The sequence below is a fragment of the Peromyscus eremicus genome, chromosome 3, assembly GCF_949786415.1.
Source record: "Peromyscus eremicus chromosome 3, PerEre_H2_v1, whole genome shotgun sequence".
NCBI lineage: Eukaryota > Metazoa > Chordata > Mammalia > Rodentia > Cricetidae > Peromyscus > Peromyscus eremicus.
The window spans coordinates 126,682,814-126,706,722 of record NC_081418.1 but is presented as its reverse complement, the minus strand read 5'-3'; the positions used below and the strand labels follow the sequence as shown (position 1 = coordinate 126,706,722).

Sequence of the window (23,909 nt, the reverse complement as noted above, 5' to 3'; positions counted from 1 at the left end):
CCATTTCCTGAATGCTAGAATTACAGGTTGCTTCTAACGTGATCCCCCCAACCCGCGTGGCAAGGATCAACCCCAGAGCTATCTGTTTGCTAGGTAAGCACTCTACTGACAGAGATACACCCCCAGACCCATAATGCTAACTCTTAAAATATTTGTGTTCTCTGAAGCTTCTAACAGTGTTGAGATGACACATTGGTGTCCCATTAGTAGACAGTGCAGTCAGACTTACAAACCTGTGTGTTTTACATCCACGGGCCAAATATTTGGGGGGCATTTTTGTGAATTATTGAGTTTTGTGACTCTTCCCATTCTTGTCATTATTTTCCAAACACCGCTGCATTACAGCGTACAACATTTCCACTATAGTAGGTATTGTAAGTATCTAGAGATGGTTTAAATGACAGGGGTGAGTGTGCGTAGTTTATTTGCAAACATGCCATCTTATAAAATCTTGAACACCCATGGGGTTTGGTACCTGGAACCAGACCCCAGGGCAATGGAGGGATGGCAACATGTTAAACAGGTTGCTGGTGATGAGGACCTGAGTTCAACACCCCTCCCCCAATCCACATAAAAATGCTAGATGGGGTAGTGCTGGGGAGGTGGAAGCAGGAGGCTCCTCAGGTCTCAATGACCAGCTAGTCTATTCTTATTTGATGGCTTCAGGCCAAAGAAAGACCCTCTTTCAAAGTAGGTAGATGATGCCCCTGAGAATGTTCCCTGAAGCTGTCTCTGGGCCTCCATGCACATGCACACACATAAACACAAATGTGAGCACACACATGTCAAAGAATGACCAAGGAAGAAAGGAGGAAAGAAAAAATGGAGAAATCTGCCCCCAATGCAATAGGAGACATACGTTCAATCGTTAAATACTATAAACAATTACATAATGTGGTAATTTTTAATATTAAAAGTAAATTGTAAATGTATCTTTATAAACAATATGCATAAAATAGATCATGTTCTAAAACCTTTTGTTTTTAAAATGCTTTTTCACAGTAAATTTCTTAGGTGTCAGATTTTTCCCTCAAAATAATAGTGCAATTGAAAGAAGGAACAGGTCAGCGGGTGGGACTTCTCTGCTAATATAGATCCTTGTAGATCTCCTGGAGCAGGGGGTGAAGGCTCATGTCCGTCTCCGTCTTCTTGATCACATGCAGGAGCTGCACATGCTCTGTGACGATCTGCCTGAGGTCTGTCATCTTCTGGAGCACCTTGGCGAACAGCTGTGAGGACTCCGGGTGGTTCAGCTTGAGCTGGAGCTCCAGGGCCTGAAGCAGGTTATCTTGGATGTCCTCAATGGGCTTCACGTTCAGCAAGCCTGGGCGGTCTAGGAGAAATGAAATGACGAAAGGAAGCTCCGTCACACATTCTCTGGGCTGGCTCGAAGGCCTGGGCAGCTTTAGGCAACTCCCTCTCCAAGCTAGAGATGAAACCTAGTTCTCAAGCTGTTAGGCACATGCTCTACTACAGAGCCAAGCCCCACCGCCCATCCCGTCTCTGCCTCATTTCTTAATAATGGTGAGGATGAAGCTCTGCTGCTCACGGGCAAGGCCAGAGGGTGGAATCAAGGACTAACTGTGTGATGTGACACCATCAGGAGCATTCTGTCCTCAACCCAACACCTCTTCTGCCAACAAGTTTCTCGTCTCAGAAACCACATTTCCACCTTTGCTCCTCCTGGATGAAACTTTTTATAGCTTCTACCTACATTCTCATAACAGCTTCAAAAAAAGCTTTCAAGTGTAAGCCTTGCTGGTTTTTTTTTTTTTTTTTTTTTTTTTTGTGTGTGTGTGTGTGTGTGTGTGTGTGTGTGTAGCATCGTACATCACGTTTCCAGCAAGATAAGACAGTAAGATAAAACAGTGCTTCACTTTGCAGGGATATTCCCCTCCCTACAGTGTAGCTGACATTTCTTCGGAGGGATGAGATTGCAGGTGTTTTTCATCAATTCTTAAGATTTCTTTTTCTTTGTTTTCTTTCTATCTTTCCATTTTGTTTTGAGGGGAGGTCTCACTGTATTGCCTAGGCAGGCCCCAAACTCCTGGGCTCTCTCAGCCCTCCTGGCTCAGCCTCCCAGTCTGCAGCTACAGGAGTGCAGTACTCGGCAGGACACCCTCGTGCTGGCTTACCTAACACAAAAGCAAATGCTGCTAATGCCTTGCCACAAGTGTGACATTTGCTGTAGATTATGGTGAATATGTTTTACTTCTGATTTTCCAAGAATTTTAAAGTTTTCAATTTGTTTTAGTCAGGAATGTTGGTTAAATTTTATTGAAGGCTTTTAAATTTTTCTATCTGAAGAGACATGCTATCTGAAGAGAGATGATTTTATCTTCACCTAGTATAATGGATTACATTAATAGACTTCCTTATGTCCTTGCACTCATCTGTTAGGATCTTATTCGGGGCTTTGTAAGTAATAACTGTGGGCGATATGGCTGGAGTTTTATCATCCGAACCATCCATTGTTCAGGTCATAACTGTGAACCAGCCTTAGGAGTAGAGTTCTGTTTTCCTTCAGTTTTGACCTGCTCCTTTGTGGTTTCTTGGAATTTGTTTGAAGAGCCTTCTGGCCCTAGTGACAAATCCTTCATTAACTGGCTTTCTACAATGTATAAAGTAAAACAAGTAAATTCTTTTAGAATGGAGTTGTATATAATACTCTTTTATAATCTGGAATCTATTTTTATTATATACTGTTAAAGTTTCTTTTAGACTAAATTAATATGCATAATAGTGAGTGGGTTTGATCATGACATTTCCATACATGTATAGAATGTACTTTGACCATATTCTCCCCCATTACCCTTCACCGTCCCATTCCCACTCCTGCGAAGCCCTTCTTCTTCCCAACTAGTCCCTGTCCTATTTCCTTTTTCTGTTTTGTGAACTAATGGAATTTACTGTTTTTATGCTCCTTAGCTGAATGCTCTTTGTGTGTTTTTTCATTTTAAAAATCTTACTTGTAAAGGACTTACCTATTTTTTGTTTAAAAATTTAAAGATATCTGTGTGTTTTGTCTGCATTATGTATGCACACCACATGCATGCCTGCTGTCTTTGGATGTCAGAAGAAGGCATCAGATCCCAACGGTTGTGAACCACTGGTTGGTGCTGGGAACTGAATCTGGGTCCTCTGCAAGAGCAGCTGGTGCTCTAAACCACAGAGCTGTTTATACAGTCCTCCTTATGTTTTCATTAAAATGTAGCCTTTAGTTTTATTAATCAACTTTAAATCATATGTTTGTTTCAATGTTTAATTCCATTTTAAAAATAAGTTTGTTCATTTTTCCTTTTTTCTCCTTTCTTGATTTCTTGATTTGAGTGTTGTAGTCTTTTACTTATGGGATTTCTCGATCTCTAGTGAACTCATTAAGACTCTACATTTTCCTCCCAGTGGCACTTTGGTTTCATCCCACAGGCTTCGGGAACAGGCTCTCATTGTTCTTTTCAAACAGCCTATCTTAGAATGTTGGCTTCATTGTTTAATTCAAGAACTACACAGAAGTGTGTTTTAAATTTTCATCCCCCGCTTCTCTTTTAGAGTTGGGGTCTCTTTATGTGGTTCTGGCTAGTCTGGAACTCACTATGTAAACTATGCTGGTCTCAAACACACAAGAGATCTGCCTTCCTCTGCTTCTTGGGTGCTGGAATCAAAGGTGTGTTCACTACACCTGCTGCTTTAAAATTTCTGAATAAAGGGTTTTGGTTTTGGTTCCTGTATTTTAGGTTTACTGCATTTGTTAGAATATAAGAGTTTTCTCCTTAAGACCTACTGAAGAAGGCTTCATCTACAACATTTAGGACACACCCCAGCATCTTCCATTGATTTCAGTTTAGCCCTGCAGGCTGCTCTCTCTGTTAAATACTGCAGCTCTTCTTCCTTCACCGTAAGTTTACTCACATCTTTATATCCTTCTCATCGGCTGCTGTCCCTATGCCTCCGCCTCAGTTTCTCTAGTTATCCTTCTGCTCCAATCACACTATTCCAAATTCCTCAAACATCCAGACCCATCAGACTCTCTATAGAGACTCAGTGCCTTCTGCCTGAAGCCCCTTCACTTCACAGTGGATGCAGTTGCTCCTTCAAATGGAGCACCAGTGTGATGGAATTCCTTCTCCTCACCCCTCTTCTCTTGTCCTCACCTTTGTGCTCTGGGCCCTAGAGCACCTTAGGACCACTCCAATCTCTACATTTGAGGTAGGCTTACCGAATGGCTCTATTTCCCCAGGATTGCACACATCTGATCCAAACACTATATACACACTTAAAGTCCTTCCCTTGTGTTGTCAGCACGGCACTCTCTTTCCTGCTGTGCCCAGGAAGTAGCAGTGTCCTCATGTCCCTGAGCCACCAGTGGATGGATGCCCAGTAAGCCCTCAGCTGGCCGAGTTAATGAGCAAGTGGTTGTTCTGGCCAAAAGTCCCAGATAGAAGAGTATAATTCTAGTTGGCGAGCAACCCTGAAGGCAGAATCACCACATGGTAAAGACGTCTGCCATGAATGGTGCTTTGTTTTGCCATATCTAATAAACTCTCATGACCTTTACTCCACGGCGGCAAGGCTCAGGAGAACAGTGTGGTCTCAGGGTGGGACTTTGAGAACGTTCCCTCAATTTTACTTCTTTTTCATTGTAGAAGGAAACGTCTTTGGTTTGACTTTGTTTCTTCTCTAACATTCCCATCAACTGGACTAAGTACAGGTTCCTTTGAAATTCCAGCATTAAATGTGGGACCATGGGAGAAATAACAACAGTGAAAAGTCTCAGACTCTGAGAATGACAAATGGTTTAGTCCTGGCCTAGAGAGTCCTCCCCTGAAAGTGTGGATTCTCAGTTGTGACACCATAGTGAAATCACTTGGGCCATTGAGGCGGCTCAGCAGGTAAAGCTCTTGCTGTTGTGTGGCCCTGATGACCTAAATTTGATCCCTAGAACCATGAGAAAAAGGAGGATGGACTCCACAGAGCTGTCCTCTGACCTCCACATGTGTATCGTGGCTTGCATGTGTGTGTGTGGATGTTCACATCCACTAAAAAGAAATAATAAACATTTCAAAACTTAAGAAACCACTGAGGCTTCAAGAAAAGCTGAACTCTGAATTGGGGCTTTAGGGTAATGACTGCTGACCCCCCAACAATATCTGGGGTTTTGAAAGCCTGAGGCCGTGTGAATGTGCACAGTTGAGTGGAGCATCCTGGGCCCACATGGCCTGCTCTGGAGCCTCTGCTCCTGGGCCCTCTCTCCTTCCTCCTCCTTTTTGAGCAGCACCAGTGAGGACAAAGCTGCTGAAGAGATCAGATGAATGAACACAGGGTCTCTAACAAACAATAAGACCCTAGTGTGCAAAGGATGGGCTGGAACCTGGCTCGGGGAGTGAAATGTGACCGGCCGTTCCAGGAGTGGGGAAGGATCTGGTTTGGATTTTCCAACTCTTCTTTGGCAAGTTACTCTTTATGATGTGATGGATGATGTTTGGCTGAAGGGCTAAGATGCTGTGGCCACAGATTAAATATATTTTCTCCAGTGACAAGTTAGATCATCTACTGATCACCCTGGCCGTCCCCTGCACAAGCCTCTGTCAAGGGAACACACAGTTTGGGGAAGGAGGCCACAGAGTAGAAAGGGCCACATTTTCCTGTTTCGTCTTTCATCAGCTCCATGACCTTGGGTCCGACTGATTAAATTTGTTGGGCTCAGTTCCCTCCTCTGTACACTCTATCAATGATCTCTAAATCCCTAATTCAAAAGTTCTAAGATGCGTTCTTATCTATAATTCCCTCTAGTACAAATTCACATAATTCAACTAGGGAAATAAAAATTGAATTAAAAAAGTGTATTCATAAGCTCACATATTAAACTTAGAACTGGCTTATTTAAAAACAAAACCAAAACAAAAGCTAGCCTCTTTTGGTCTTAGGTCAAGGGCAAAAGGAATATCAATTGCTCCTCTGCTTCTGCTCTTCATGGGCTTTGAGACCTCCTCTGCTCTCTTCCCTGTGTTTCTCTTTCCACCTTCCTCCCCTCACTAAGTTGAGACTGTACCATAGACTAGCCCACAGACTCATCCCATCCTTTCCCTTCTGTCTATTCCCTGGAGCTCAGGGCCTGCTGCAACATTTCCTGAAGGGCTATCTGAGGTTCTTGCACCTTGCTGAGGTGAGAGGCGGGTCTGGAGTAGGCTCAGGGTCAATGGCTCTCTGTTGGCTAGGGCTACCCAGAAGGCCCTTTGGGGAAGCCCTGTTGACTCACACACTCCAGGAGGCTGGAGTCAATTATTACATCCTTACTCCCTGGGCTGCAGAGAGTTGGGAAAGAACCTTTCCGGTCTTCATTCACACAGTCCTGGGATTGATTAGAGAGTAACTAATTTGGGCAAATGTACAAAGCTTCCATCTTATCCAGATCTGATTCTGCCTTGAGTATAGGGCTTATCTGAATCGGACTCAATGTTTGGTCCTGCTAGGACCCACCCACCCACCTGAGCTGCATTCCCCTTCACAGGTTTTCTCAGGAGGCTCAGTTAGGCCCCACAGCAGCAGGCTCCAGATCAGGTTTCTTGAAGGATGGGCAGGAGAACATAGACCAGACCTTCAGTCTGGTCTCTGGGAGATGCTGTCTGAGCCTTTCCCACCTTCCTTGTTCATTTTATGCTGGGTTGGTTTGAAACGGACTGTACTTAGGTCCTTTAAGGGGAGATCTCAGTTTGTGAAGCAAGCTATCTATTGGCTCATAACCATAAAGGACTTTAGTTCAAGTGTGAGGTGAATACTGAGGAGGAGAAAAGGCTATCTGAGACTCAGCACTCTGCAACTTAACTTCATTTCCAACTTGCGCCATCATTTCCTTTACTGGATTATACCGTAAGCTCCAAGATGGGTTCTAAAGGGACCTGGACCTGGAACCTGAAAACCTGAGTGTTATCTCCCTTCCACTTAAGTTTCCGTGTGCTTTTGGACCACTTAGCAGATCTTTCTGGGGATGGTTTATGTTGAAGACCTCTCATAAGGCCACACTGAGTTACAGGGGTAAGAATGCTAGAAGTTGTTACTGTCTGTGTTTGTTCAAACCTTTGCTACATGGTGGGGTCAGGTCAGTAAGGGTGGGGTGGTACATCAACAGCTGGGAAATGGAAGGTTTTGAGGTGCTCTTGGTAAGAATGGAAATTTGGGAGTACAAGAAAATAATTTCCAATACAGACATGTCTGGGACTTGGGCAAATTCTCTCTCATAGTTGAAAACACGTATGCAAGACAGTTCCAGAATAGGCATAGAGCAAAACAGCCACAGTGGTCCAGATATGTATTCCTTGTAGAAATGATACTAAGGATTCTAGGGTGCTTTTCTGATCTATACTTCAGAATCATAGTGAACATTAGATAGACTGTGAATAGAGCAAAGTAAGCTATCACACGGCCTGTGGCCATTTCTTCCCACTATCCTTTCTGTAGAAAGACATATTCTACAGGGGAGTTAGATCTAGTACAGGGATCCTCAATTTGGGTGACATATTAAAATGAACTGGGGAGATTAAACACAATATATATGTGTCTCATGTACTTGACCTGGGATGGATCAGGTTCAGGGCTCTTGTTGTTTGAATGTGTAGCCCTCAGTGAGCAGTAGTTTACTGAGAGGCTTTGACTTTGGCAGATTTATGAACCTCTTCATACTTCAGTCTTCCTGTTTTAAAAAAAGGAAGCTGGCTCAGTGGAACACACCTGTAGTCAAGATACTGAGAGGCTGAGGAAGGAGAATTGCTTAAGCTTAGAAATTTGAGGCCAGCCTGGGCAACACACCAAGAACCTGTATAATAAATAAATAAGGGGCTAGGGATGTAGTGGAGTGCTTGCCTAGCACACTTGAATTCAATCCATAGCACTGCAAAAATAGTTTTGTTCATATGTGTGTGAGTGTGTGCACATGTGCACATGGAGGTCAGAGAAAATCTCAGGCATCATTCTACGGGTGCCGTCGACTTTTTTCTTTTGTTTTGAAACAAGGCCTCTTACTGGGTTTGCCATGTAGAGCTCCAGCGATCATCTGTCCCCGATTTCCCAGTATTGGGATGACAAGTACAGGTCACCATATCTGGCTTTTAAATATATTTATGTTATTTATGTGTATGTGTGCATGGCAAGTATATGCCATGTATGTGTGGGTGTTTGAGGAAGCCAGAAGAGGGTGTTGAGTCCCTTGGGACTGGAGTTATAGGTAGTTGTGAATTGTGAGTCACCTGATGTGGGTGCTGGGAAACTAACTCTAGTCCTTTGAAAGAACAACAGCCAGTGCTCTTAACCACTGAGCCATCTCTCCAGCCTCACAGTCGGCCAATAAACAAAATGAACAAACCCACCTGGGCTCTTGGAATGGAATTCCTGTCTTCATGCACAGAAGGCAGCTACTCCACCACCTGAGCTCTCCTCAGCTCACCAGGAAAGTAAATAATGGTTTCGAGCAGAGCTGGAATGGTAAACTAAGTCACAGTGTTCTCAGGGCACACAGCAGGCTTTGGAACTTTCCCTCAGCTGTTACTTCCTTGCTTGTCTCTCACTTCTGCCAGGCCCTTGGTTTCCTGGGTCCTCTCTTTCCTGCTCTTCTTCCCTTAATTACGCCCTTCTTTTCAGCTTTCCCTCACCTTCCCTGTTCCAGATGTTTTCTTCTTTCCAATCCTGGACTGTACCTTGCTGAGGATTTATTAGGCATGTTAGCAGAGTCAACCTAAATTAACGAGAGGTCTGACCAATGGATGATTTGAGGCATGGGGTGGTTTACTGCTTCTATCAGAATAGCCAGGATGCAGTAAAACAGAAGCCTTGCAAATGCTTCACAGATAGATATCATCTGCCTGCTGTGGCACATGTTGGTGACGCACTGAGACATTCTTACACTTCCCTGTTCAAGCAATGATTTCACATTAATCAATGCTCTCTCTCTATTGGATAACAACACGATTTAGCAGGATGATGGAAGGGGAAAACCACAATGAAATCAAGCCTAGTCAATATTTTCTACTATCTGCCCATTAAGCAGCAACTTCACATCAACACTCCTCAGTCTCTGTCTCCACAGAGCCAGCTCCTGAACAAGAATACATTAGGGGCAAGGCCAGTGACACTTTCTCTCCGCTTGGTCAAAGCTAGTCTGTCCCTCTAGACAGGGTCCCTCAGGGAATAGAGCCTGGGTTTGGGTCTATTTCAAGGTCTCTGAGGATGGAAATGGGTCTTATGAATTCTCTCTTGGCCTTGGGAAGTCCTTGTGATCCTTCTAGCTCTGCTGTACTAGTCACCCCAGGTTCAGCCATGTGCTCGGCTCCTCTCCTTTTTTATCAGACCACGAGGCAATCTACTGTGGTTTGCCACTTAAGCTGAAGGAGGCCACTACAGTTCTGTTCTTTCTGTTTCAGATAATTCCATCAGGATTGATGGCTGGCTGGGGTCGGGATACTAGGTAGAGAGAGAAGGTTTAGTAGAAGGAAATAGGAGAATGTCCTCTTCTGAGTCCCCCTCCAGCCAGACACGCTGCTGCCCTCAATGTACCTGGTGGCTTGGCCTTGCTCTGGGAGGAAAGGAGACGAAGGAGGAAGGGTTGAGAACAGGGAGACTAAGAGCACCTCTTCAACTTTAGACCCATGACAGCAAAGCAGAGACAGTAGCCTTGTCAACTTCAAATTCCCCGCTCCTGCACCCTCCCCATCTTCTTCCTTCCTTCCTTCCTTCTTTCTTTCTTTCTTTCTTTCTTTCTTTCTTTCTTTCTTTCTTTCTTTCTTTCTTTCTTTTCTCTCCCTCTCTCTCTCCCTCTCTTTTTCTTCCTTCCCTCCTTCCCTCCTTCCTTCTCTCCTTCCCTCCCTCCCTCCCTCCCTCTCTCCCTCTCTTCTTTCCTTCCTTTCTTTTTTAAAAGAACTTTCTAAACACCTAAGTCAAAGGAGTTCTGGGGAGGGGGACTCCACAGTTCTAGCTTCCCCTGCCTCTGTAGAGGCCCCTAGGGGTTTTTGATCCTCCTTCTTTGGCTCCTCCTCCTTCTCTGTATCTCTTTCCCTTTGGGTTTTGTTCTCAATCTTCAACTAATCCCCTTAAAGTGATAGCTGATAAAGGGATTAGCTGAGAGCTCCCTAGGGGTATTTATATTGTAGGAAGGGATTTTAAGGACGGTTGGTGGAATTTCAAGCCATTTGACTGGCAGGATGGAGTGGAGCTACTTCAATGATATCACACAGGAGAAAGGGGAAATTAGCATTCACTGTGTGCATAACAGTGTCCCAGGCACAATGCCAGAAGCTTCATATAATGCTATTTCACTTGCTTGGGGAGCTGATAAGGAAGTTAAGGCCCAGGGAGGTAAATAATTGCTGCAACCACACATCTGGGAAGTGAGGGAGTGGGGCTCTCAGACTCTCCTGTGTGCTTCTGGAGCTTTCTCCCTGACCCGTCCACAGCTGCTGCACCAGATGAGAAGTTGCTTTTGGACCACAGGGCACCTCAGGCAGCTGTGTCTAGCCTCCCTGTTAGGTGACCAGAGGATGATCTGGGTTCAGTCTTCCCCACTTGCTGCTGAATGATGCCTATCTGGAAGGCTGCCTGGGGTCACCCAGAGTTTAAATACACATTTTGAGAGTCCAAAATGATAAAGTGCTCTGAAAAGCCACCCATGACTGGCTAAGGAGCCTCTTCCAAGACTGCCAGTGTGGACAGGAATGACTCAGCAGTTCAACTTTCAATCCTACGTCTGCTCAAACACCACTATTTGCTCAGTCCCAAGATGATGGCAGCTTACCCAGCCTGGGTGGAGGAGGAAGCTTTGTTTCTGGAGCAGTTACAGATAAGGAGTCTTCTATACTCTACAAACAAGAGCCTGCACATATATTCTCACATACACCTCTATCTACGAGGTGACTCTAAGGTGTTTCATGATTTCTCCCATTACTCGATCCCTGCCCCCAGTTCTCTGGTTTTTAGTACTTGGGTGCCAGTTGCAAACTCATAAATATACCCCACCCCTATCATACCAAGTGCATGAGGTTATGAAAACAGAGAACTAATGGGACATTTCTAGATAACTCAAATTGAGTCATTATTCAAAGCCATTCTGCCAATCTCACACACACAAGGCTGCTTCATACACAGTGTAGGTAAAGCCCATTAGCTATGTTAGTCCTTAATAAACCAGCTATTACTCTGTGACAGGGCCATCGCCTGATGGGGAACAGGAGACATGACAACACTGGCTGTCCAGCTCAAGAGAAATTAGATGTCCTTGTTTATTTTCAATATCTGAAAAACAGTTGGAGAAACAGCTTTCTCAATGGGGAAGGAAGTTAAGTATTTAGCTGGCATAGAAGAAGTAGGAAGCTGGCATAATGCTGAGGCTGTAGCTCAATGGGAAAGCCTGTGCTCAGCATGCACCAGGGCATAGGTTCAATCCCTAAGGCTACCAAGCACAAAAAGTTGGTCTTTGGCTATTTATACTTATTTTTAATTTCTAAGTTTCAAGTAGTTTAGATTTTGTCTCCTTTTCACTTAACTACTATGTGAGATGCTCACAAACTGAAGAGGATATAAAGGTCCTTACGCTGAGTAGAGACAAGAGTGTGACTACTGTAGGGCTCCAATTAGACACACACAGCCTTTTTTTTTTTTTTTTTCCAGAGAAATGTGCTATACTATCCACTGTAACTTACAGAAATCATTCTGAGAAAAATGGAAGCATGACATGACACATATACCCAAGGTCTGAAGGGTAACTGAGGCACAGCAGTAGAGGGATACTCCCAAACCTGGTGCTCCTTCTGCCCCCAAGTGATCTGCAGTGGGGCACTGGGGTCTGAGCTACTGAATGAAGTGCTCTGCAACTCCCCTGAGTGCGTGTCTATCTGCGTGAACTGCACAGAGCAAGTGTCCATCTGGTCCGCTGCTTCTCTAGAGCAGAGAAATGAAGATACATGTGAGTGCACATGTGTTTGTGTTTCACCCCACCTGCCTGCACATGTGGATAAGAAGGTCAGAGGTTGACACTAGGTGTCTTCCTCTCTCTCCACCTTACTTTTGAGAAAGGAAGGGTTTCTCACTGAATGTGGAGCCTCTGATTCAGCTAGTATGGCTGGCCAGCAAGGCACAGAGATCTTCTTGCCTCTGCGTCTCCAGTGCTGACTGCACACTCATATGCCACAGCAGAAGGCTCTTGACATGGGTGCTGGAGACCTGACCTCAACTCCTCATGCCTGCATGGCGAGCACTTCACTGACTCAACAATCTCCCCAGCCTGCTCTTACAACTTTCTCAGTAACCATTTATCTCTCTTCTGACCCGGTATATGATGGTGTCTGGTTAAGTGGAAACGTATTTACTTAGCCATTTGAAGTATACCGTCTACTTTTGTGGGAAGCTTTGCAAACTATCGTGTCCAGGTTCTTACTATATGACAGAGAAGAACTATAGCACCAGCCTTCAGCTTATCACCAGCCCTAGGCCTTTCCCCAGCACTTTTCAAAGCCAGGCAAGGGGTTTAGGAAGACGGCTCAGTGAGTAAAGTGCTTGCTAGTTAATTAAAATCGTCTCTTAAGAAGGGCATTGAATATTAGTAACAATGTATGAACATTTTTTTTTTTTTTGAGACAGAGTTTCTCTGTCCTGGAACTCACTTTGTAAACTAGGCTGGCTTCAAACTCACAGAAATCCACCTGCTTCTGCCTCCCAAGTGCTGGATTAAAGGCATGCACCACCACTGCCCGCACATGAACATTCTTAATTATAAATACTTATAGACAGCATGGAAATAGTTATTTTGATAGCTTCTAAAGAACTCTAAGATCAAGGCAGCTAAGATCCTTCTTCATCTTAATTACTCTAAAGGCAACAGAATTTCACAGGGAAGTGCATGATAAGGAGGAGGATGATTGCAGTGTTGGGGATTGAATCCAGTTCTGCACATGCTCAGTGTGGACTCTGTCACTGAGCTACATCCCTGGCACTAGCCTGGCTATACTAATGGATCTGAACTTGGCCTTATCAATTAGTAGCTCTGTGACTAGAGGCAAGTGACTTTGATCTCTCTGAAGCTCCATTTTCTCCATCTGTAAACTGGGGTATAGGCCACATACAGCTCTAGCAAAGACAGATCAAAGACTAGGAAGACAGCACATGTTCTGGCTCTCTGGGGTATTTAACAAATGGGGGTCACTGTTGCCATTTTACTTATTATAAGCATCTGTCAACTTATTCCAGGTGATGTGCTTTGATTCTGCTTTAAGTCCAATAAATTAAAAAGTGTATCCACCAGTCACGGTCCATGATGAAGCCATGGGGCCTCAAGCTATTGACTTGACAGAACAAAGTCAAATTGACAAATAGTATCAAGTCTTCTTTCATGGACAAATGTATAACTATGGGAACATAACCTCCTTTTACCCACTCAACAGTCAGTCACTCCAAGAACAGCCGTCCAGAAGTGCTCTGAAGAAGGGACATTGCTGGGTCTGCTGGAAAGAGCAGGGGACACTCCATAGGTGGTTGGCACAAGCCAGTCTCTGGAGGGTAAGTGAGGAGGTTGATGACTCACCGTCCATTGCTGCTGTAGGGATAGTTGCAGTTTCTCTGTCACTCAGACAGCAGTGGCAATTTGCCTTGAAAAATACATTGTATAATCCAGTGAATTTCCTCCCTCATATCTTAAAAGTTTAGGATGAATTGAAATGGATTCCAAGCTGTTCTGAATTAGCAAGAGCTTTTTCCTGTTGGAGAGTTCCAGCTGGACCCTCCCAGGCTTTTCTTTACCACACAGCACACACTCAAGGGGGCAAAGTGTCCAGTGGAGTATCCTGGAGTTTGCCAGATTTCCTGATCTTCACACTTGGCATTGGCCATGGGGCAGGGCTTGAAAGCTTGCTAGCAAGGTTGGCATGGCTCTATGGCGCCAGTTGCAAACATCTCCTTGCTGGACTCAGTTTTATTACTCTCAATGCCACCTTCCCCAGCAGTAAGACTAGAGGGTGCAACGGAAGCTGTTATTTGCTGGGATTACAAGGAAGTGCTCCCCTGGCTTCAGGTTCTGGCCTTCAGGAAGGAACGTGTGGGCGGGAGTGTGGGTGGGAGTGTGGGTTGCAGCTACCAGCTGTAGAGAGTGAACTGTGATCCTCTAGCAAGGAAGCAGAGGGGCTAGGATGGACATTTGGCTTTTAGCCTAGTCCTACTACTGTTCTATAGGCATCAGATCTTGTAGAAATCTGAGTCCAGGGCCCTTATTTTTCTGCCTGTGAAGTGAGAATAAAAACATGAGTGGACTGTTCTTAAGAAGTGCTAAGCTTTGGCTCTCAAGCACCACTGTTCTTTTTATTCCATTTCTTGCTCCAGCTCAGAGAAGACAGATGAGAAGCCTTTGAGAACTAGGTCATCTATCTTAGTAAGCTGGGTGCAAGGGCTGAGTACGGGAGGAGTTGCTAAACACAGTTCAAATCTAAGAACCAGATCAACAGGGTCAGCAGTGTTTAGTGGGTGGCAACACTTATTTCCCCAGCAAATCCTGAGCTGGGTCAAATTGATACTTTTATCTACAATCTTCTTCTTTGGTCCCTCTAACCCCGCCCCCTCCCCCCCTCAGCTCTGGTCTTCCTCATCATTTCCCTAACCTGAGCACCTAAGTGCCTTCACCAGAGCCAAGGCTCCAGCTCAGAAGGGGTCACATGGTCCTTGCCTAAAGCACTGCTTTCCAAAATTAAAGCCAACGACAAACTTCTCAAGTGCTGAAGAGACAATCACTCTTGCTAAGACTGGATATGGACAGAACTCTGTTTTCTGGAGTTAAAGAAATTAAAGCCTCTTATTTACATGATGTTTTCTCTTCCTGGGATTTTAGAATAAGGAGAAACAATCAACAAGCAAGGGCTAATCTGGAAACTTTCTTTAATAAAGCAGGGCTTGGGATATTGATCTCCCATCTATGGATGATGAGAACTTACTTAAGCCTTGGACTGGGAATGGCTGTTGGGCAGCTTTTCCCTGGCCTGCACCCAACCAGCCTCCCTCAATAGAGAGGAGAGTCCCATTCCTGTGGGCTCTACAAACAGGCCAGTTTGACTCTTGTCTGTTGCCTGTACTTAGACTTCATCTATAAAAGTCAACCTTGGTCAGGGAAGGATTTTACTTTTTGTGATGTAGGAACACGTCATGGGTTAATCCTATGCTTTGAGGAAGTCTAGAAATATTCACAATGGTGAAAAGATCTTAATAATCTGGCAGGTTGCTACCTTGCCATCTTTCATTGCTGTGTGGGTCAGATGAGATCTGGATCCTGACTTTTGTGAAGACAATCTGTGAAAGGCCAAAAGGAACTTCTTTATATAGAGTATCTACCACTGGTGCCGTTCTAACTTTCATAAACTAACATGAGTTAGGAACTACAGCATCAAATCCAAGTACATTATTTATGGTGTGGTTTCTTGACCAACTGATAAATGGTGTATGTATGTATGTATGTTTGTACATATGCATATGTATGTATATGTACACATGTATATGTATATATGTATGTGTGTATTTTTATTTCTGTGGTGCTTGAAACCTTAGCGTGTACCAGACAAGCACTCTTCCACTGAGCTCCTGTCCCCAGCCCATCATGACTGTTTCTTGTTCAGACCTTTCCTATTTACAAAGTAAGACATTTGAATGGGTTTTTCCAAATGCTTTCCTTAGTGTCTGTGGCTATAAATGACTGTAAACTTTATGGAAAGCAATCTGGCAATGATGAAATAAAAGACTGAAAAATGCTCATAGCTATGAATTCCATTTCTGGAAATTTACAACGACAAAATCATCTGAGATTTAGATAGAAATTTATATAGAAGAATATTCAATAATCAAAATTAAGAACACTTTCCAAAGAAAGACATGTTGGCATGAGCCTATAATTCCAGCACTGAGGATCAGGAGTTTAAGCCAGCTTCAGCAACATGGTGAGTTAAGGGTGACTTGAGACCCTGTTTCAAAAACCTAAACAAGGAAGTACAAATAAAATAAGGGAACACATTTTTTTCAGCACTCGTCTATGTTTTCACTGTCATTCAAAAAGAAATAATAATGTAAATATATAGGGAGATGATTTGGTCTATAAGAGACCCTCTATAAAGTAGAGCATTTTATAGTCAATAATGGTACTTCTGGGGCTGGGAGTATAATTCAGTGGCAGACATGCCTGAGGCCGAGTTTAATCCCTAGCACTCAACTCCCAAAACATGTTGATTCAGTGTCCGAGAGTGTGCTGTGCCTGGGATGTAGATGCTTGCTTGTCAGTGGTCACTGCTTGCCTGGCTCTGGACTCCATCCCAACTGACAAAGACAACACAATTATTTTAAAGTGAGTTAGTTACCACTTGATATTGACTAACCCTTGCCATACTGCTAATCTCTCTGCTCCCCAGTCATGGGAGGCAGCTTTGCTTTCACAGAATGGAAGCTTGGAGCATGGGCTCTGGAAGCAGATCACAATCCCAGTGCACCTTTCTTTAGACGGTCTCACTTACTATGCTGCCTGGTTGGCCTGGAACTCTCTAGACCAGGCTAGCCTTGAACTCATAGAGATCTGCTGCCTCTGCCTCCATCTCTGGAGTGCTGGGATTAAAGGTGTGTATCATTATGCCTGACTCTCCAGCTGCATCTGACACTGGTCACATCACTGTGGGTGAGAGCGTATACCGTCCAGTGCTTTGGTTTCCTCACTTAAAAAAAATGACTCTCACCTCACTGAGCTATTGTGAGGATTTGTGTAGGAAGCGCCCAGAATGCTGCATGGCATTAGAGGTATCTCCTCAGTGTTGGCTCTTTCTGCCATTACTAATTACCATGTACCTTACTTGAAAGCATCTTCTCTCAACTGCACAAGACTAACCATTGGATCATGTTCTTTCTACGAAGCAATAATACACCTTTACACCTACCGATTCCCCTTCCCTACAGGTGGGCTCTCACAAATAGGTTGCTGCACAATTCACAGAGAAAGTGTACTAAAGTCAATTCCAATATGAGAATTCACCATTTAAAAAGAAAATGTGTTTGTTTGTTTTAAGACTATGTAGCCCAAAGTGGCCATCAACTCAAGATCCTCTTGCCTCAGCCTCCTCAGTGCTGGGATTCTAAGTGTGCACCATCACGTCTGGCTGAAAGCAATTTTTATAGATAGAGATAGAAGCAGAAAGTTCTATTTACCTGGAAACAAGAGAGATGCCATTGGAAGTAACATTTGGTATAAAATATGGCTTTTGGTGTTGGTTAGTTAGATCATGTATTTGCAAGGCCAAAATTTCGACAAACTGCCAAGTAACTCAATTTCTTTCTCTGTGGTGTGCTCTTGGTTCATACTGTATTGGTAATCACAGCCAAGTGCTTTACAAAGGCACAAAAAGGAAGCCACAAGGAGAAGCCACATGAGAGAGAAGGTGGAGTTTAGCATATGCACATTCCCTGATTCCTGCTGCAGGGAAAGTGGGATGGGAGCATTAACTGGGCCAAAATCACACAGAGTTGCCTGCTCTATACCACAGGAGCATCATCAAAGTTAAGCTACATGCGTCATTATTAAAATGAACTGAAGATCAAATTGGCCTTTTGGGAAGCAAGAGGGAAAGACAAGGAAAAAGAACATAAAAAAAGAAAAGAAGGCATTTGTCTTTCATGATTGGATTTGGCTAGAAAAAAGTAGTGTGATGGATAAAAGCAAGGAGCCTGGATCCCCACAGCCTTCACTGGGGTGTGCAGCTTGGGGAGTGGCGCCATGGCACTGTGCCATTGGCATGTTCTGCACAAGTACAATCAGTAAGAAGGAACACAGAACACCGAGGAAATGCAATCCCACCGCCATCCCACCTTCTAAATCAAAATCAAAAGATGGCTCTTACCTCCACTGAGAATAATGACAGCTATAAATATGGCCAAGTCACTGTCATCTAATTCCAGTGCATTGAACTTCACAGCAAACTCAAACTTGGGCTCCATAAAGTCACCAAAGGGCTTCCGAAGGCTTTTGAGGAACTCTCTGGTCATGAATCCTTGGCCCTCTGATATGAGAACTCCATCTTTATTCATCAGGGAGGCCAGCATTGTATAGATGATTTCATGGACACCATACTTGAGCAGAGTCACTTGGTCATTCAAGTCAAGGTTAATGAAACCAGGGATATTTTTGGCATATTCTGTGATCTCTTGCACGGCTTCCACAGATCGAAACTGGCACCCTTGGAAAATGCGGATGGCCACCTCTTTGCTCTGCTCCTGCAAGGGGGTGATGTGTTTGAACTTGATTTTATCTTCTCCCATCATTAAGGAATTCATGTCATAGATGACAAACGGCTGCAGATGAGACAGGGGAAAGTGGATGAGTTGGTGATTCCTTGTTCTGTGAGAACACCATCCTAGTTCCAAAGCCTGTGTATGTATTGCTTTGCCGAGTAAAATCGGGAAGGCTAAAGGGACTTATCAGGAGAAAGGGCTCTTCCTATTCACCATTATGGTCTGCTGTGGTCAAACAGTCCATCAACTCCTTCCCTTCAACTTACACCACCACCATGTTACTCTGGGACTAGCTAACAGTTTTGATTTGTTAGATTTTTAAAATGACAAAAAGTCTGTTGTTTTTCTTGAATTTCATGAAAATACACATTTAGTCCTATTTTTTTTAAAAAAAAAAATAGTTAAAGCAAGTTATAATTGAAAAAAATCTACTTGAACATAAACTAATCTTGCAGCTTTAGATGAAATTTACTCAGACCACAAAGGAAATACAGTGTACATATAAAATATATTTCACTATAAAAAAATCACTCAAAGCAGATTAAGAATATTGAGCCAAGAAAATGTCTATTTCTTTTCTTTTTTTCTCTTTTCTTTCTTTTTTTTTAAATGCTCTGGAAGCCATCTGTTTCAGAAAAAGCAGCTGTAGGAGGCCTGTGGGTAAAATATTACAAAAAGTAGTAAAATAAAAATGGTTCTCTAGCTTTTTATTTTTTGTAGTTTTGAATTTAACCACGGAGCCCTGTGGGTGCTAAGCAAATGCTCTATCATTGAGCTGCAGTTCCAGCCTTGAACTTAAATTTTAATATATCTGTTCTTAAGGGTCAACTAATAAATGAATGAATGCATCAATTACTCAGGTTTGCAACAGGCTGCTTTCAAAATCAACACGTTTGTCATGACAATCTACTCTCTATTCCTTTGTATAGAACATCCAAAGGCTTATGGTCATTGTGAAAGTCTCAAGGCTGAGCAACTAGGAAGAAGGAACATTGTGCACTTATTACATGCACTGAACCCTAGAAAGAGCTAACCTCAATCTTATTAAATATTATATATCTGAGCACTGGAATAAAAACTAAGACTATTAGGTCCTAGTTTTGGTGCTATGGTTAACTTTTCCCCCCCCAAAATTTGTTTTTATCTTGTTTGTGTGAGTGTTGACCTGTATGCATATAAGCATACCATATGTGTGTCTAGTACTTGTACATGTCAGAACACTGTCAGATCCCCTGGGATCAGGGTTATAGATGAGTGTGAACTTTGTCTGCTGTTGTGTGAGGGCTAGGGCTAGTTAACTACATGACTCAGAGAAAGTCATTTACCCTTCCAAAGTCTCAAGTTTTTTTTTTTTTTTTTGTTGTTGTTGTTTGTTTTGTTTTTGGAGACAGGGTTTCTCTGTGTATCCCTGGCTGTCTAGGCTATGACCTCAAACAGTACTGGGAGTTGACAAAATTGGAGGTTTCTGTTTCTTTTCTAGAGGAGATTCTAGTTGTATTTTTAGTGTGTATGGTGGCAGGGTGTGTGTGTGTGTGTGTGTGTGTGTGTGTGTGTGTGTGTGTGTGATGTATGTGACACAAGATCACAAACTTTTTGATGTACTAAAAGTAATTTCTTTTGAGCAGACGTTTTGGGAGCTTCCCTGAATGGTAGGTTTGGGGGTGGTGGATAGGTCACAACAGTAGCCAGCTTCAAGATGTACTGGCCAGAGATTTCACTAAGCTCATTCTGTTCCACATTGAGGACTCCTAGACTTTGAGTAGATTTCCAAATACACACATTGTACAGACTCTTCAGAGGTGAGTTGTTTAGAAATCCTGCTGCCCTCAATTCATTTCAACCACAGTGCTCAACACACCTCAGGGAGGAGAGACTCAGGACTCAGAGGTGGTTTGTTTGCCACCTTTGATTCTTCAAGACAATTAGGAGCACATCATGCTCACTGTTTCTCAGGCACCCTGCTTCTGTTTACCCCAACTCTTCACAATTGGCATCATTAGTAAGAAGAAGATAAAGAAAGGCACAGTCAATTATATCAATTAAAATGTACTGTGTTATCCCTGAATTCTAGCCAGATTCTAACCATGAGAAAAACCTGAATGGATAAGATGATTTTACAGAACCTAGAAGAAGTGTTTTCCTTCTCCCTGCCTCCTCCTCTATTGGTGCTCTAGGCACTTTATACTGTATTATAATTTATATTAACAAAATATAAATGACTTTAAACATTTTTAGACAAAGTCTCATGTACCTAGGCTGGCCTTAAACTTGATACATACCAGAGGATTATCTTGAACTTCTTCTCATCCTCCTGCCTCCACCTCCCAAATGCTGGGATTACACAGGCACTACCACACCTGGCTCATGCTTTGCTGGGGATTAAGTACAGGGTTCCAAGCATGTCACACCCCTAGCCCCTTGACTTTCTCTACTCTTGGGAGAATATGAATGTGGACAACAAAGAAAGACATTCAACCAAACATGTTGGGCTACAGATAACATGAACATAAAATCATCGCCTCAGCTGGGCATATGGTTCCCACTACAGTACTTGCCTAGAATGCTCAAGGCTCTGAGTTCCATCCCCAGGATGGAAAAGACAAGCACAGAATCAAGACAGTAAACTATCTCTTCACACCCAGGCAGACTGTACCCAGAGTTGCCCCTTCAGCTTTTGGGTGAGCTTCTGCTCAGTCATGTGGGTTCTTTGCAGAGCATAAGTATCAGATTCTCTCACCTCCAAGTAAGCAATTTTCTGGAACTCTGCCCTGGTCCATCACCCTTGTGATTCTCCTTGACTTCCCCTGCCCCTCATATAAAGCCCCAGGTTCCTGTTTTTGAAACTCTGGGATAGCTGAACATAGGGCACCAAATCCTGCTAATTTTCTCTCCCAATTTAACAACAATGTGACTTTAACCCCTTGGCAATCAGTGTTGGTCAGGATATCCTGGCAGTAAATACTCAAGGACAGAGAAAAGAGGCAGCACCCCCACCATCATGCCAAATCAGTACAGTCTTGCTTTTAAAAAAAAGTCCCTTTGGCATTTCTGACATTTCTGAAAAACTGGGGAGCTGACAGAGAGTTCTGAGTATTGACATGCAAATGAACACCAGTGGAGGTTTTATTGTTGTTTTTCCTAGTTATATTTTATTATGCTTTTTTTGGACTCTGCATAAATTCTTTCTGCTTCTGTGTAGATCTGTCAAACTGTAAGAGTGATTGATTCCCAGGCCACCAGCTCACCAGTTCTCATACCGCAAACCATCCACTAAGGCATCCCTTTCACATTTCACTGAGACTTCCTCATCCTCAAACCTACTAAGAAAGTGGCTTGCCTGAGAATTGAGTTGTTAACACACTGCATCATTAACAGCCTTCTTTAGGCACAATATTCTACATAAAATGAACTATATGTCTTTGATCACATTTTTGTATTTTATACAAAGCTAAGTGAGCCCCTGTACTTTGGATTAGTTTGTATAGTGTCTTCTGATGACACACCATTTGTAGGAGCAGTCATATTGTCTTCAAAATTTGACTCAGTGATTTTCTATTTCGAGTTTATAATGTATTTACCTTCAGAAATGGCATCAAATGGCTGGGTAGGCCATCCTTACTTACCAGGAAAGAAAACTAAAACTAGACATGCTCAGGGGCCTATCTAGGTTTTTTAGGGCCCAAAATGCATACACTGTCTAAGAAAAATATGCCAATGATGAGAACAAAATTTCTCCCAGAAGAGTGGCCAAGGCTCTGGGAATGGGATTCTCTGATGCTGAAGCTTTGCTGGCCACAGAAAGATTCTTCTTTTCTTTAGTACTAGGGATTGGACTTGGGGTTCATAAATGCTAACCACAGGCTGTAACACTGTGTGGATGCTCTTTTTAGTAAGCCATCAGCATGTTAATATCTGAGTTATGGAAGAGATTTTTATATAAAGTGTTAAGTCAGCTCCTCTTGACTAATAAAACAACCCATTAAAGGAAGTAAATAAGAAAGATCGGCTAACACAGCTCAGGTTATTCTGGGTAATTTCTCTAATTTGCCACCACATACATATCTGCACAGTAGCTGACCTGCTCACAGAAAATCCCATGATAATAACAGTGCAGAATTACAGCTGAGTCGGAGGCCAGGCATGGTGCTGCTTACTTGTAATCCTAGCTTTTGGGAGGTAACAGCGGGAGAATCTGAAAGTCCAGTTCATCTTAGCTACAGAGTGATTCTAGGTCAACCTGGGCTACATGAGACCCTATATCCAAACCAAACCAAAACAACAACAAAAACCAGGTTTGGGAAAATATGGGCCTCATTTCATGGGCCTTTCCAGATATTTAGATTTTTTTCAAAGAAGAACACTCCTTTCTTAGAGACTATCTTTTAAATTTTGTTTCTGTCTTCTTGTGTTAATTGGCTTTCATAATGTCGGACACACACCTTGTCCTCTATGAACTACAGTTAATGAGGGCTAACCCCAAGTACATTGGTTTCCTCAACTTCCTTTCTGTTCTTGCTCCTGTGTTTCAGTTTTGCTGTGCTGAAAACCAAGGGATCCACAGAACATAAGGTTCTTCTGAAAGCACACATCACTACAGTCTAGGTGTGAAGAAACTGAAAGGTGAGGCACTTTCCAAAGTCTGAGAGTTCTTTATGGCCACCCTGACTAGAACTGGCACATCCTCCTGTCTCTCTTCTAATGCTTCTCCCTGGCTTCTCCATGTGCTTTAACCCTTTTCAATAAAATCACTTTTCTGGAAAGAACTGGGGCTTTTAAAACCCAAGCTCTTCTGTGCCGAGGTCCTCAGGTAGTGCCTTTTGAATGATATTTCCTATAGTCAAGTGCTGTTCATAATAGAAGTTAAGTTAGAAAGTCTGTCAGCTGTAATTCTGTGTCCCCATGTGGTTTAGTGATTTAAGACAAACAAATGAAAACTTAATAAGAATTATTCACACTCAAATGAACCAGCACATAACCACAGCTCTTAAATAAATTGTTCAATATCAGCCAAACAGTTACTCAGTGGATAAACAAGAGTACTGGCCAACTCAATCCAACAACCAAAATAAATAAAATAAAATAAAATAAAATAAAAATAAGTAAAGAAGTTCAAATTCTTTCCTCCTTAACTATACTGAATATTATTGCTATTGCTTGGTGCTGGGAATGGCACCCTGAGCCCTATATATGCAGGCAAGTGTTCTACCACTGAGTTGTACACCCAAACCTAGAATAATATTCTTTTTCTTTCTTCTCTAAAAAACCACTAGTTCATATTAGTTCAGATCTGTCATGTTGTTAGCTATTATTGATGACTCTGGTTGTAAAAGAATTTATTTTATTACTATTGATAGATGGATCACAATGCCAGGAACCTAACTTCAGCAGCTGTGGAGATTATTCAGTACTGTTTTCTGCTTCATTTTTTACAGGGTTCCTAAGTCTTTCTCCAAGGGCTCCCTCAGTATTTATCTCCTCAGGGGAGGGTATTGCAGTTCATTTAGGCCTTTTAAAGATGAAGGGAGGGACTATGCTTTGTTTAGCTGTAAGAGTAGGATTTAAAAAGACATATCTTCCCCATCACTAGAGTCAGTCCAACATGATGGCCTCTGCCTATTTTAAATGTAAATGTT

The 23,909-nt window shown here is 42.9% G+C and overlaps 1 protein-coding gene across 4 annotated transcripts in view; it reads right to left on the bottom strand.

Moving 5' to 3' along the window:
• Positions 1-890: 890 nt before the first annotated feature.
• Positions 891-23,909, bottom strand: part of Pparg (peroxisome proliferator activated receptor gamma) — a 130,582-nt gene continuing 107,563 nt past the window's right edge. For all 4 annotated transcript variants that reach the window (XM_059258404.1, XM_059258405.1, XM_059258403.1 and 1 more), the window contains 2 exons: positions 17,886-18,336; positions 891-1,333 (listed from right to left, as the gene is read on the bottom strand). In XM_059258404.1, the coding sequence (XP_059114387.1) occupies positions 1,086-1,333; positions 17,886-18,336 (699 nt within the window). In that variant the 3' untranslated portion in view covers positions 891-1,085. The remainder of the gene's footprint in view (positions 1,334-17,885; positions 18,337-23,909) is intronic.